The 16,137-nt window shown below is 41.8% G+C and overlaps 1 protein-coding gene and 1 long non-coding RNA gene across 2 annotated transcripts; both read right to left on the bottom strand.

Annotated features, from left to right (window-relative positions):
• Window positions 1–6,264: 6,264 nt before the first annotated feature.
• Window positions 6,265–8,140, bottom strand: LOC135644534 (B3 domain-containing protein Os02g0683500-like). Its single transcript, XM_065162190.1, has one exon. It carries the CDS (start codon window positions 7,501–7,503, stop codon window positions 6,505–6,507), a length of 999 nt encoding a protein of 332 aa, XP_065018262.1. The 5' UTR covers window positions 7,504–8,140; the 3' UTR covers window positions 6,265–6,504.
• A 4,706-nt stretch (window positions 8,141–12,846) lies between these two features.
• LOC135645403 (uncharacterized) lies at window positions 12,847–16,031 on the bottom strand. Its single transcript, XR_010498774.1, has 3 exons — window positions 15,710–16,031; window positions 13,115–13,738; window positions 12,847–13,039 (listed from the first exon to the last, which is right to left on the bottom strand). It is a non-coding gene; the product is annotated as an uncharacterized LOC135645403 (long non-coding RNA).
• Between the last annotated feature and the right edge of the window lie 106 nt (window positions 16,032–16,137).

The following is a 16,137-nucleotide window of genomic DNA, read 5'->3' on the forward strand; positions in this document are numbered from 1 at the left end:
GCGTAGGTTGGGCCGCCGACGGATTTGCTGATTGGGAAATGAGCGGGATGACCGTCTGCACCATTCCCGTCAAAGTTCAGACCTGGTGGGCAAGGTCCTGGAAGTCCTCGGCCGACATGGGTGAAGGGGTGCTGGGAGCACCTTTGGGCGGAAGCAGGCCCGGGTCGTTGAACAAATGCCAGTAGCATTCCGAGGTCGTGGCGAGGTCGTTTGCCCGTGGCCCATCACGCGAGGGGTGCATGGTCGGCGCCCCTGTTAAGAATGATCCCTCGACTGGGTGCTCGTTGGTGTCGGTCTGAGGATCCCTCGACATTGGGCCCTCCTTCTAGCGCCAATCTGTTGTGGGAGACAATCTTTTAGCCGTGGCCTCGGGGCCGACGCGGCTCGGTTCGGGTCCGGATGACGGGGGGATCTTCCCGAGACGACCTTCGAGTCCGTTGAGGTGGTCGTGTGTGGTGATCGAGATGGTGTCATCGACTCCTCCGGGCAGGAACTCCTCGCCTTCTCGTCCCGCGGGGACCTTCGGCTTTGCACCTGCACAAAGGTCGGGTCGAGATGCTCGGCCTAACCCCTCCGATGATCAAGTTAATTGATGTGAAGGGGACTTCAAACAATGAAATCTTTTTTGTGTCTGTCCTCCCCCCTCTGATGATGAATGAGAGGGTATTTATAAGGAAGCTTACTGCTTCCTGAGTTGCCCGCTTTCAGGGGGCGGGCTGGTAGCGTCTGACACTGGTGTTGGCGTGGCGTGAAGGATTGAGCTTGAGCAGGGTGTTAATGTGCCTCGGTCAATGTTCCGATCTGCATTGACCAGGTACTGTTGCACCGATCGAGGCGTGAGGCATCATCTGACGTCAGCCGAATCTTATCATAATTACTATCCTCATCAGTGAGATACGCCGCTAATGCAGGAGGACTAACAGACGTGTTGTGCGCCTTGAGGCTACATGCAGGACTTGGTTTGCTCCGCCCGTTTGATATGTGGCGAATGCTTAAATAAGAAGAGACGAGAGTGCGTTGATTTGTTTGGATTGTTATGTTGTTGAATGAGAATGTCAGAAATAACCATGCAATTTCATATGAGTACAAAGGACACACATAAAGAAACATTCAACTACGCATATGCATTTATCATCGCTTTTTGTTTTTAGTTTCTTTCAGGTCTACAGCTCTGCTGAGAGTAGGAAAGAAAGCAAGTTGATGATGATCCAGGAATTGGTAATCTTGATTGAGAAAATAGACATCTCCCAACAAAGCAACCGACGAGTCTTATCACCCAAACTCTACAGTAAATATTGCTGGGCTGATGAACACCAAGATATCCGTTTAGAACAACCCAGGTTGTCTAGATGACTCCACGTCGCCCATGGATTGGTCTATTTGATGCAAATATTGATGGGCAATTAACCTTAAAAAAAAGTCCTCCATGATAGAGTTTTACTGGATGTCACCCTCATGTTTTCTTTTTATTAGAGAGCGTCCCTTTTTATTTAAAATATTAAAAAAAATATGTTTGAGATCGGATAAATCCTTTCATTAAATCGAGCAATTTAATTCAAACTCGACCGATCAAAGAGCTGGTTTGATTCACCTGTGATCACGATCTGGATCAAATAGACTTGGGTTAGATCCTACAATGCAATCATGACGGAAAAAGTTTACATGAGGGTTATACCAAACCAAGGCAATCAATGATAGAAACACCCCTCTCCCTCCTCTGCTCCTCTATGGTAGAAACTGGTGGTAATATCATCTCCTCTTTGACGACCAAGTCCTCTACTCTTCTCTGCTAGTCGTGAACTCTTATGTTCTTCTTCCATATTTGCAAATAACAATAGCATGCTACCCTCATTGGTGACAAGAAACTCCTTTACGCCTCTTTAGTATTTATATTACTAGCAACCTCATCTCTTCTCTGGTTGTAAATGACCACAGAGGCATAGTACATTAACCAGTATAGTTATGCGGGCGTATTGATATGTTTATGCTATCCCATTATCCTGATCATCTGCAATTGTGAAGATGGGGTCGAGTGAGCATCAAGAACTCGAATGTTATCGACTTGAGGTTGCAATCGATAATTGAGAACAAAATAATTATTGACTTATGACTTCATTTGGAGATAGGGACATGTTCCATATAACTATTATATATGCATGCTATATAGGAAGCTAGAGCTCACTCTATCCTTGCTTCTTATTAGCGATGGCGACGACGACGATGGCCACCACTAACAAGAAGATTGGCAATGACAACCGTCTTACCCATTGTTGTTGCATCGATCGAATGAGTAGAGAGGTGAGTTGGAAAAAAATGTAGGGCAATCTAGATCCTAAAAATAATAAATCAAATACTTCAGATTTTATTAAACCCAAATAAATCAAAGTCAATAGGGTCAATGGATATTGAATATCTTTTTTAAAATTTTATTAAGGATATTTTAGTCTTAATATAAAAAAAAAGCTTCTAGTAAAAAATAAATATGAGAGCATATAAAACCTCATTATTAAAGATTTTTTTTTATAAATGACCTAATATCGATACACTTCAATTTTGTCCGAGAGAGGGGAAGAGGTGTCATGCTAGATCAGCTGAAGGAAGAATGCCCGGCCTCCTGCCTCGTAGCCTACGCTTAACACGTAACCATCAAACAGGACTGCAAAGCCAGCGCAGGGGTCGAAGCTGACACCGGAACGGCAGGAAAGCAAGCAGGCATGTAACGCATGCAGCAGAGCTTCCTTGGTGGGAGTGCCTGCGAGCCCGCCTCAGTCCACGAGAGGGCGAGGAAGGAAGGGAGAAATCTTGTGGTAGCATGTATGCACGGGGTACAAGCTTCTGCAAGAAGCGCCTCGCGCTCTTCCTCCTCCATCCTTTACCATACCCTTCTCAGTCTGTACCTCTAATTCATGTACTCCATTTTTGCTGCAGGTCTGGGAGAAGACATTAGAGGAGAGAGAGAGAGAGAGAGAGAGAGAGAGAGAGAGAGAGGGAAGACAAGGTGGCAATACATGTTCCATTAATGCGGCCTCTTAAAGCTTGTCTCCTTCTGTAAACATAAGGTCCAGTATGCCAAGACAAGTCCGAAAAGGACGACCATAAGCCCACAGATTCCTGTGCACGCATGTGCATGCATGAGGGGCGACGTCGGCTTGCCTCTGCTCCAAACGAGATCCCTCTCGTCCTTATGCGGCACACAGATCGAGTCATATGACGTCTGCGATATCGAAGCCACCATCGGCGCTCTGCGTGCACAATCTCATCCTTCATGGAATATATGACCTATATATACTACCACCAAAGCAGATGCAAAGCAAGTATGCGTTCGAAATAATGCATGGCCTGTAGAAACCACCACGCACAGTATGCTGCTAATCCTCCTGCACACGTAACACAATCTTTCCAACCTTGGGATAGATCAATAAGGTCACACAGTAAGGGAGAAGTGTTGCTGCTGATGCACAGGAAAAAGGCAACAGGGTCCCCATGCAAACCTTGGTTTATTGACTGTGTGATGGCCGCATCTGATTCCCCCAACCACATCAAGAATCGTTAAGCGTGAATTCTCCAAACACATAATGATCCAAACTTCAAATCATTTAGTATAGATTAGCATCTAAAAGAAAATTCAAGAGAAAAAAAAAGAATGAAAGAAAGAAAAATCTAAGATAGATTTTCGAGATGCAAGGCTGACTAATAATAAAAACCACAGGAGTTTATAGAATTTTGCCTAATTTAATTTGGCAGTACTGATAATTTACAGCTTATAGAATTTATCATCAACAAAGAAATACCATTGATGATTTTTCTCTAATATATCCTGAAAGTACATCAATCATTTTTCTTACCTTGTCAATTAAGGGAGTTTTTACCAAATGATAATAAAATTTAGATGGGGGGGAATTAATAAGTTGCTATCTTTCATGTCAGACACAGATAATCTGAACTTACATATACACAGAGAGAGAGAGAGAGAGAGAGAGAGAGAGAGAGAGAAACATACCTTTCAAGGACAAGATCTTAATTGCATAGATGTATGCATAATGGAGTCATCATTCACATGTAGATCTGTTCAGAGACATGAAATAAATTTGAAAGACCTAAAATACACATTGTGGAACTCATATCTTCAATCCCTCTTGAATACCATATATGCATGCATTCAAGAATTTATTTTTAGATTTTCGAATTGTTTCTATTCCACATTTTACAGATTCATTGTATTTGGCACGAACAAACTTGCATGAGCCATGTTTTCAAGCTTCATCAAGTCAAAATCATGCTCAAAATGTAAGGCATATGTACTAAATGTATGAGTTTAATGAGTGGAATGTAAAATTTAATATCCAAATATGCATTATATAGTATCCTATTTGTTATTCAAAGAAGACTCATATTACACAAAAAAAAAAAAAAAAAGAATAAAATGGTTAGTGAAAAAACTAATACATATAATAGTACATTGTCATTGGAGCAGTGACCTATCTATCATGGAGGCCAAAACAAAGAACAATTGGCAAAGTATATATAAGGTATAATACTTCAGTTAAGGCACATTATTCGAACCTATCTGAAAATTGAGTACTAATGCCAAGCTTCAGATCCTAATGGAATATGCATCCTTGTCATCTTTTTCATGGACAGCACACAATGTACTAATCAATATTGGTATCATGAGCTCAAAGACACCATACCTGGATGACAGATTTCGAGATTGTAATTAGCATTTTCCAGAAACCATGAGATGAGATGGCTCCTTTACTATGTGATCTTCCCCTGTAGAAACCTTGTTTCATTCTGCATCAAAAAGCATAAACTCTATATCACTGCATGGAGTCAGGTAGATATGTGTAAAACAATATAAAAATAAAAATGTATCTTTCATATCCTTATTTATTAGCCATGCTTTTCTTTCTATTAAAAACCAGGCTCATTTGAAGAGTTTCATGGGACTAGTGTAGCTGAAAATTAAAGATATATCTTGATTGGCTAGTACGAGTGATAAGGGTCAACTATAGCCGACCTCAAATAATCGAGACCTTACGGTTTTGTTGTTGTTGTTACAGTAGAAAGTTATTAATCTTCGCTAGATCATCTCGTGAACGTACATGCAATCCATTAACTTATTAGGCTTTTGGAACTAAGATGTATTGATTGTTGAGTGGCACTCCAAGACATATGAAGAAGCAAAAACTATAACAAAATGTATTTCTAGTCACAACTATATATATGTGCTAAAACTGTCATAATTACTAAGGTTGACATTAATACACTGTCAAGATCATTAAGAAGCAATAGTGTATACAGCAAAGAATATAGCTGTAACTCCCTTGAGATATCAGCAATGAACAAAAGGAAGTCACTGAGGGATAGAACAATGCCAGATTTTACCTGGGGACTAATTGACAGTCATAAGATTGCTACCCAATGAGAAAAGTGGTTTCCTGAAAAATTGTTGAATTGATGGAAAGCGATGCCTAAATATGAAGATGAGTTTATCAAAAGATCCTGGAATCAATCATCTTCAAGCAGAAAATACATCAGGAGAGGAGTTGTGGGAACCAGTTGTATGCCAGGAATAGACTCCATGTTCTAAAATTTGAAGTACGACTACAAGTGCTGGAAACATTGAGCTATGTCTAAGGAGAAACTTCATGTAGGTTAATTTTTACATATATAAATCATACAAAGAGAAGCTTAATCTCACCATTTGTACCTTCTGCATTCCTTTTGTATCTGTGGTTTTGATTTATTGTACAAAATCAACAATTCTTTGTAGGAGGAACACAGGCATACTTTTGGTATGTTCATCTCAGTACTGCTAGAACTAAATAAAACTGCAGCCAAAGCAAAGCTATTCCAACTTTGACAGCCTTTAAATGAGGTGCAGGAAGACAGGGATGCACAGTTCCATGATTCTGTCACCTCCGTTATAGCTCAAGCATGATCATAAAGGCATTAAGCTAATGTAGGAAAGAAGAAAATGTATGCAGCTACAGATTGTCCCACCATACATTACTCATAATGCATAGTAAACATACAATTGCTAACATAGCGGGCTATAAAAGGGAACCTGATGTATACAAGACAAGAAAAATGGAAGGACAAGGGTTTAGATCTTACCTCTGTTGCTCCAAAGCTGTCCGTCCTCGATTTAAGGAATGTCAAATCGACTTCTTTGGAACTTTCTGAAAGAGATGAAGCATTTATTCGAAGGGAAGACCAGCAAAAAGACATCATAAAAGCATTGAGCAAAAGAATGAGCGATTTCCCGGTGATAACATGGGCTCTTTCGGATTAGAATCCTATGAAGAGGCTTACGAGCCTTTATATCTTCCAGCATATGTACAGTTTGAAGAGGTAGATTATGAAGAACAACTTCAATTTGGATGCACCATTCCATCATATAAAAGCAGCACAAAACTATAGAAAGAACCTTCCAACTTTCGTCGAACACGGTTCGGTGTTCATCCCAATTGATCTGCAAGCGAATGATGATATCCTCTCTTATAGGTCAAGATCCAAGGACGAATGCTGCTCCTTGCTCGTCGACGACCATGAAGGCGACGAGGACTCGACGCTGCTATGCTGCAACTGGAGGAGAGGGACAGCAGACGTTTCTTGTGACCGACTGCCATCGGCGTGGACTTGCGATTCGGGACTGACGAGGTTCACCCCGAACAGCCTGACACGCTTGGCGATGGCCTGGCTGTGGGCCGCCGGCACCGATTCAAGAACCATCGACAGACCGCCACTCCCACCGGGTTGCACCTCCGTCGGTGGCGGCCCGGTCATCGGAGAAGGAAAGAGAAGAAGTTGCCCCTTGACAGCAGTCGTGCTCGGCACGCTGCAACCATACCCCGCCAGGCGGTGGTCGTACGCCGTTGCCATCGCCGCCCCAGACGGCATGAGGAGGTGACCGGCCCACGGTCCTACCGACCGCGCAAAGGAGACTCCCGGGAGAGGAATTCGCGGCATCCGGGCTGGGTCGTGGTTCTCGGGCCGCCGCTTCCAGTCGATGTAAAGACTGTGGCGACCAGAGTCGCCGACGCCGCGACTGAAGGAGACGGTGTCCCCAGCGTCGAGCCGCTTCTCCTTGACGAACCTGCTCCACCCCTTGGTCATCACGTAGCTCTGGCTGCTGTTCCAGTAGGAGTACCTGAAGCGCCACGATTTGCCGGTGCGGTCCTCGAAGCTGAGCAGCAGCCCTTTCTCGTTGGCCGACGCGTCCAGTGGGAAGTACCTCTCGGCGTGCTGCTTCGGGATCACCAGCCGGTTTAGCTTGCCGACGTCGCTTGGCGTTACCACTTTGTCGAACATATGCTCCTTCTCAAAAAGATTATCGCCGATGACCGACGAGCCCTCGTTCCGCCTGAAGTGAGAGGATGAAGCCGACGGAGACGAGGAGGAAGAAGAGTAAGGCACCAAAGGAGCATGTTTGCAGGCTTGCCCTTGCTCTTCTTGCTCGTTGATGTGAAGCCTATTTCTTCCATTCGTGAACTCCATCCTCTTATCCCTTGGAATCCCAGAAGAAATCCACAATACAACACTAATGGCGATCTAGAGAAAGAACCAAAGCGGTGGGAGAAGAGAAAGAGATGTAGAATAGCCAGGTTCCCATTGACCCCTTGGCAGGATAGATAAGATTTTAGGTGCAGGTGTTTGTACTATATTGGTATGGTAGGGTGGATTATGCCTTTGTCCTACCAACCGATCGACTGCAGCAGAGTGGGGGTGGTCTTAACTTCTAATAATCCATGCTGCTGCTGAAAGCTAAGAGAACACCACATGACTCTCTCTCTCTCTCTCTCTCTCTCTGCCCCCGGTAAGTAAGTACATAATAAACAAAAGCTGCAGTTTTGCTTTTCATAGCTCCTCCTAATGCTGAAGCTTCACATAAAGGTAGGCGAAGACTCATGGATGACAAATTGGCAGCATCGAATAGGACAGACAGGATGAACTTGATTTGTGCTAATACGTTTATTAGTGGAACGGGAAGCCATAACTGATCGAAGCAAACATCTTGTTTCCTTCCACAGTATCGATGGCTCCCTGAGCCTCTACGGCTGCAGCTCATGGTGCTTTCCCCACGAAAGAGCTAATGGCTTGTGCTCCATGGCCATGGCGATATAAGGTTCAGAGGCTGCAACAGTTACCGGAGCACATGCGTCATTTCAGGCCTTAACGAAACTTGCAGTACAGAATGAGCCACATCAGTCGCACTGACCTCCATTGTTCTGTCTCCTCTCTCCCTATGGCATCACATTATCTTCTCCCTCTCCTTCTCCCGTTAGATAGATGAATCCACCTCGAACTCACCTCCTCCTCCTCCTCCACAGGAACCAATAAGAAGAAGAAGAAGAAGAAGAAGCGAGCGTCAGCTGCCGGACAGAGCCTTACGTCGTCGATGTATGGAGCAAATCAAAACGATTACGTGTGGAGTTTAGTACATAAAGGGAAGCCGGCCGTGGCTTTCTCATGCCGATGCCCTCTAAAAGAGCTGCAGCATTACTCATGCTAAGCCCACTCCCTGTCCTCCAACATTATCTTATTAGTTATATGTTGCGTGCTGATTAAGAACAGGAAAGATGAGCTACCATAGGAATTCCTCACAGGATCAATATGCATTGGGTATGGTGAGAGATATAAAAGCCGAGAGACTCTTTCTTTTCTGCCTCCACTCTTGCTGATTCCAAAGCTAGTCGTCCTCTAACATGTTCTTTTGCTGTCATTAAAAGATGAGATAACAAGACAGCAAGCGAGCGAGCACAAATGCAGCGGCTTGCATGTTTTAGAGTGCTGGAAGCAGTGAACTGGCCGAGCTAGTTAGGAGTCAGTAGTAAGTACCTCATGCGAGCTATTAAATGACAATCTTCAGTTCCTTAAGCTCAATAATTGGGTGTTGGCCTGCCACATAGAGTAATGTGCGTCCTTATCTTGGTTTTCGATCTATTGTGGCTGCTATCTGCGACCACAACATCATGTAGGACCAGTGAACACGTTGGAATTCATTGTGTGACAGCGATCGACCATTGACAATCTAATCGACAGACATTGGCAGGTGGAAGGTCAACTTTGTTGCACAAGAAAATGAATACTTGTGTGCACGTATTCTACTCTTCGTTCAAGAGATCGATATCAATCCTTGAGAAAACAAGGAGACTTGAGTCTCATTAGATATCTAATGAAGTCATATCATACATATATCATCATCATCATCATCAAAGTGAGTTATAATCTTTGTCTAACCAATTATTGCCGCTTCTTGATGTCAATCAAATTAGTCTATTTGTACTAATTAGCTCACACGATGAGAATTGTCTGCTGCTTTATGTCGCTCACAACAATTATACTGTGATCTGTAGCCCAAAAGGTTGTTTTGAGACACTTGCCGATATGAATCCAACAGGCTGCTAAGTTCCTTTAGACACCACAAAGTTATTCGAGGAGAAAAGGAACTTTAGGTGTTTTTGTATACTGATCTTCTCTCATTTAAAAGAACATTATAAGTTTTTCTAACTGATATTACATGAGGATTTTTTTTTTATGTTAAAGATAATCAATATGAATATGATATTGAAAGAGGACAAGTGGATAGACTCATATTGCTAAAAACTAAAAGAGTCAAATTTATATAATGGGTTTAGCCCACAAACTAGAAATTTAAATTTTTAGATTAAATTAGTATCGACTTTGATGCATATTAACCCTGATCAAATTGACTCGGATTCATCTCGGATTCTAACAAGCGACATACTTATTATATAGATATAGTCACCAATGCGTCGTTGAAATTCACTTAACATGAGAATAATAATATTAATGGAATTTAATTCCTAGAATACATATTAAACTTTGATGGAGAGAACTAATATTAGAACTCTTAAGTTGATTTATTATTATTATATTTTTTGACTGAAAAAATCAAATAACATTTGCAACTATTTTGTCAAAAAAAAAAAAAAAAACATATTTTTTATGTTATTTGTTTTGTGCAGTAGTATTTCATTCCATCGGTGAAGTCAAAACATCCATTTCATTGTCAACAACAAAACTTAATGATCTTATCCCTCCATCAATAACAATAACAATAACAATGCAAATATTATTTGCATGGCAACCCCAAGAGTAAAATATCTTCTCCTATTTATTATCTTGAATCAACCTCCATCGTAATGTTTTCTCCTTTTTATTATGTTTAAACAATAAGACTAAGCTTGACATATGAATCTAATTCATAAATCATAGTACAAGTCAAACATTGTCGCCATCAATTAATACTATTACACCAACGGTGTCACTCTACTTACTACTGTTGTCATGAATAAAGAACCATCACAATCAAGAATTTTGCTGCGATTAGACAATCATGATTTCCACATTTTTTTACAAGTAATTAATGAAGAAAACAATGGTAAATAAAAAAAATGAACACCATGAATGGGTTGATGTAAATTCAACTTATCTCACGATAAATTATGACAGTAAGAATAATGGTGCAAATAAATATATTATTCCACAGTGCCTTGAGACTACAAATTGAGGAAAAAGGTGGACGTGTATCAGATATTTCCCAAGGCCATGGCGATGCGTACGATATGGTGGAAGGAAATGGAGGGGACCCTCGGTGAGTGCGACAAATGGGGTAGAGCTTGCAAATGGCACAGTGCACATCTCCTTCTCTCATCACTGGATACTGTTGTATGCTTCTGATGCTTAGTACGCGTCCTATGCGAGTCACGAATACACCAAACTATGTGGTTGTATGATATCGATACAGGGTGTAGAGGTTGGACCACCAGCTATAGCTATAGCTAGTAGACATGGAGGTCTGTACCTTCCATATCAAACAAGTTGGGAAAGCCACTTCCCAAGTGGGACGGACATCTTTGCTACATAAGATGTGGACTCGCAAGCAACATTTTCCACTCCTGTACAGGGGTGGGTGGTGGTCATCAAGCTATCTATCTTCTTTCATACATGGAATTTGATTAATCTGGATGGAGGAGGATCTCCACTCCATGTAAATCTGACTGAAGCCACCACAACCTATTCCACAGGGGGGGAGGCCATCGAGCTCAGTTTGTGATCTTTTAAGCCACTTTTGAGTGGTGGGGGAATGGTCTCAGGGACAAAAGGCTGGCTTGGCTGGCTGGCTGGCTGGCTGGCTGGCTGATAGGGGGACCTCAAGCTAATTCCTCCACCCATCCCTCCTCCCCTGCTAACTTTTTATTCCAGATGAGAAAGACCTTGTCTTCTTGTATAGAAAATATCAGAATGCTGTTATGTCAAATGGACACACACATAAGACAGTAGAAAGTAGCCATAGGACCATGCTGTTTGAAGGAAATCCCAACTCCTATACCTCCTCCTCTTGCCTTTATTTTTTTCTTTTTCTTTTTCTTTTTCCATCCACGACCTCCACTGAGCTGCCCACTTGTCTCTCTCTCCCCCTCCCCATCCTCTTTCTTATTTCCCCATTCCGTCTCTTTATATTCTTCCCATGTTTTATGTGGCATCAAACCAACACAGGTCTATGCAGTTTTGCTACGGAGAACCCTTCCTTCCCTCCCCCTACGATAGCACACAAGCGTGCATGATTCCTTTCCCATAGGCACAGCCATGTATGGGAACGAACAAAATCATGCAGAAAGAAAAAGGCATCGGGGGAGAGCAAAGCTGGCAGGTGGGAAACCCCAGAAAAGTCCTGCCCTCCAGGCAAGCTAGCTGGGCATCCAGTTGCCCACACTCCCCTCCCCCCTCTGCAGGCACCGAGAGATACCGTTGAGGCTTCACTGTTGGGTCGCTTTCTCACCTCATCAGATGCCTTGGGTAAAATGGTTTTTACAGGACTCCAACGGAAAAGGCTCTACTCTCTGCAGGCGTAGCTTCATCTCATGTGTTTTGTTAGGTAGTGGACGTCAAGCACCGATCGGTGCAGCAGCTGGTCCTCTTGCTGCTGCTGCTGCTGCTGCTGATGCGTGCAAAAAGAACACTGAGAACACCAGCTCTCTCGATGCCGCCACCAACCTTCACCGGTCGAATAATTTAGATGCGCGTCTCACGCGCCCCTTAGTTAGGTGTTCAGGTTAAAAGAAAGACTAACCATCACCAATGATGATGAGTTTAGGGCAGTGGAGATCCCGTGTCCCGATGTGCGGCGGATCCGATCGAACAATATGTCCATCTGACCGCACATCTGCGTGGTATGGTGACCACACATCACCGGCCTCCGCCGCGTCCCACTGGGCCTGCTTCTAGGGTCGCCTCGCACGTTTATTTTGGATGCCTCGGTTTGGTCCGAACGAGAGCACATAGGCTTGAAGCCGAAGCAACCCAAAAAGGGTTGCACAATCCTCACCATAAGCGAATATTTTTAGTATTAAGTATACTATATTTCCAAGCTGGTATTTCACGTCATACCCATCAGGATATTCTCTTCACGAGTAGTAGTTAGGGTCCTAATACAGGTTCACATATCCGTTACTTGCCAGACTTCAAGCAAGCAAGTTGACACTCCAATTCACTAGAATTCAATGGTCTAGGAGACTACAGAGAGTGCACATTGATACTGGGTTAGCCAACTCATATGCATTGATATGACAACATGCACACTGACCAACGATTGAGAAAAAGTATCAAATCAATATATCTCATATGTTACAGCTATTATGATTCATTATTATTTCAGAAACAATCATGTCTGGTCAGTACTGATAAACATAGCTTCCAAGAGTTTCGAATAAACGTTACTTCAATCCAAAGTCAATTTTGTTTTCTCAGGGAGAGAATTTTGAAACCAGATTTGCTATTATTCTGTCTACTACCATGATAGATAACTGAGAAATCTGGATGAAAACATTGTATTTTTCATTACTATTAATCTACACTTAAAAGAGTAGTCCGATAGGCATTGTTTTTTGCATACAAGAAATTCAACGAAAAACAATAAATTTGAAATGACTACAAGAAAAAAGTTGAACATACAAAGTTTGCATGGTGTTGTTAGTTGCAGGGCGAAGAGACACATTATGTAGAGTGCCTGAGACGGAAAACAAACATAATGAATATTTCAAATGACCATCAAACACAACTTCAACTTATCAGCAGAAAGTACCTGAAATAACTTTTGTCACGGCAGACAACTGCTAAAAAGCATGGGTGGTCACGATCATAATTTCCTTTTTCTAATAGATCATTGTATTACCAATATAGACTGCAAAATGCATTTTAACCATTTGATAGATTTTCAACTGCAGTGTGGTTAATTAGATTTCTGCATTGCAGTCTAGACATGTACAAGCAAAATAATCTTGTCAAGAAGCATGGGAAAGGTGGAAGAAACTTGAGTTCAACTGCCATACCACGCCAGTGCCTTCCATCATAAGCTCCCCCTCCGATGGTTGGCTATCAGAACCATATGCAGAGGCTTTGCAACCTGCATGCTGTATGAACAGTAAAGAAACTCACCAGCTATACACAAATCAGATTCTTCAGCAAACCATATAATCAGGAGCTATGCTCATCAATGTAGCTCTTATGAGTCAATTCATTACTGATCATTTCTAAAATTCTACAGCCATATTTACTGATCAAGGTTGTTCATTCTCATTCAGAAAATGGAAGTGTATTTTGCCATAAAATTTTTTTGAGCCAGAACCATTTCCAACATATAAAAGAGGGCCATATATAACTTAACAGATCCCAAGCAAACCAACTTCAAAAGCTTCAGCCATCCTTCCTGCAACCAGGGGACAAGTTATCAAGAACCTTAAACTTAGCCATATCAGAAGCACGCACCTCATTAGCTTTGATACTATTTACTTCACTAAGTTCATGTTCATAACATTACCTGGACCAGTCCACAGATATAAAGAAAAAGCAACGACTCTGGGACTCACAACTCAGTTCATCATTCATCTCATGCAAATCAACAGAATCATATTAGCTTTCCATGGCAAGAACCTTCTCCGAATATCAGATGACTTTGTCAGATTTAGATGAAATGGCAGCAATATTTAAAGCATGGAATTAACTAATTGAAAAGCCGGCAACAAAAACATCATTCCAAGGTGAAAATGATTTGCAAAGTTCTTGTCATCCATAGAGCAACATTCCAGAAAATTTTAGTAACATAGTATGACTCCATGATCATATTGCATTTTCTGCCTTTGATGAGAAGGGCCCCCCTACACAACAGTGATTGTGGCCCTCTTCCTGTTTGTAGGGAGCCTTCTTAGATACCTTATTTCATAATAATGCAAATGAAAGAATCATGAAGCTGATGGGAAAAATAAAAATAAAAATGCAGCCTGCGTCAACTTTCTCTCTTGAGGGTTCCACATTATCTGGGCCATGAGTATCCTGTAATTCATATCAACTACTTGGGCACAAAATTTATAAAAACATAGCATTATGCCAAAGCTCTAAACCATGTTAACTTCCACCTGTGCTCATATTGTTACCTTTAAAACTGGAGCATACTCCAGTAATAGGCCCAATGGATTGCCACTTGGAGCTAGTTGATCAGGGAAGGGTAAACAAGATTTCTTGGTCCGTAATGCTTAGAGCTTTGTTAGCTCAGGAGCTTTTCTAAATGACTTTACTAAGTGGTGAATTTCTATATAAAAATAATTGCCCTTGACCATGAATACATGAAAAATTATTTTGGAATTTGAAAATAACTTGAAACTATAAAAAATTAGCTATAAAAGATACAAGTGGTACCTACATTACTACTTACAAGGCAGAAACCTTACATGTTGCTCAAATAAGCATTAGAAACTGGAAATTTGAAAAAGAACTAAAAGCATAAAATTCATTAAAATTAGAAAAAAAAATGGTTGTAAAAGAAGCGCATAGGATAACAGCATAAATAACATAGGACAGCAAGGGCACCATTCATTAGCTTCCAGACCAAATTCACTGAGTGCACAAATTACAAGTTCCATTTGATAGAATCAAGAAAACAATCATTCTGTTAGCTTTATAAAATTAAACATGTCAGAAGATATTTGTATGGGTAACATGAAACGATGGCAATAACTAAAATGCACAATCATATTTCATTTCCCAGAACACTATAGCAATTTTGATTCAACATTATTTTATAATCAGTTAATGTTGAAGAGAGAAAAAAAGCATTACAAAATATGTTTGAAATGGCAAAAGATATATGATATCTTTCTCAATGAACCAGTGTCAATTTAGTTACAACAACACTCTTCCACTCCTTTACCCTTATTACCACCCTGATAAATTTATAAAAACGTAACATTATGCCAAGATCTTCAGCCTTGCTAATAATTAGGGTGGTCGAGACGTATCCAGGTTTAAAAATTCGCTGATTCCAGTGAAGTTACCAGGCGCTCAGCCGAGGCGAGGCGAGGCTTGATCACCTCAAGGTGTGTCAGCCTAAATCAGGACGTCCGGCAGCCCAGGTGAGCGCTTGGGCTCATCAATTTGTCAGGACTGGATCAGATCCTGGCTCGAGTCAGGTTCGAGCCATTTTCATTTGATCAAGTCCAAATAAACCCCAAACCTAAATCAAGTTTGTTTTGCTAACTTTCCCGACCTAATTCCATACAAAGATTGAAAATGGCAGCTTTCGTGGAAAGCATCATAACGCAAAACCCTAGTAATGACAAATATCACAACGATCTAACAAAATGCACTATGTTCGGATCAAATATAAATTGACTGATTGCGGTACCTTTATCAACAGTAGAATCAATTTCCGGTAGAGGAACACGTCCAAGAAATCCCATCGACAAGCTTGGATCGTCCCCAGGTTTCAGGTCACTTTCATCCGGTCTCAGCAATTAGGGTTTCAAGCCACCGCCACATGATCCCCGTCATCCGGCAGCCGCACTGCGGCGACGATGCGCAGCGAGCGGCAGTGGCGTGGAATCGCAAGAAGAACAATGGATCGAAGGAGATGAATCGATCGAAGCATATGGATCTCTCAAGAACCCAAGGAAGAACATGAACAGGGTTCGACGTTTTTACAAGGGGGAAAAAAGAATAAAAGGGGTGATCCGCATATTCTCAGAAAACGTCTTTTATGATGCCACGCTTACTACACACCGGTTCGAACCCGAGACGGCGCATGAGCTGGACCTGGGTGCGGTGCGGTCGCCA

Source organism: Musa acuminata, chromosome BXJ3-8 (assembly GCF_036884655.1).
Source record: "Musa acuminata AAA Group cultivar baxijiao chromosome BXJ3-8, Cavendish_Baxijiao_AAA, whole genome shotgun sequence".
Taxonomy (NCBI): Eukaryota; Viridiplantae; Streptophyta; class Magnoliopsida; order Zingiberales; family Musaceae; genus Musa; species Musa acuminata.

Bases quoted from the DNA above. Each gene is read 5' to 3' on its own strand.
- LOC135644534 (XM_065162190.1), bottom strand. From the start codon at position 7,503: ATGGAGTTCACGAATGGAAGAAATAGGCTTCACATCAACGAGCAAGAA.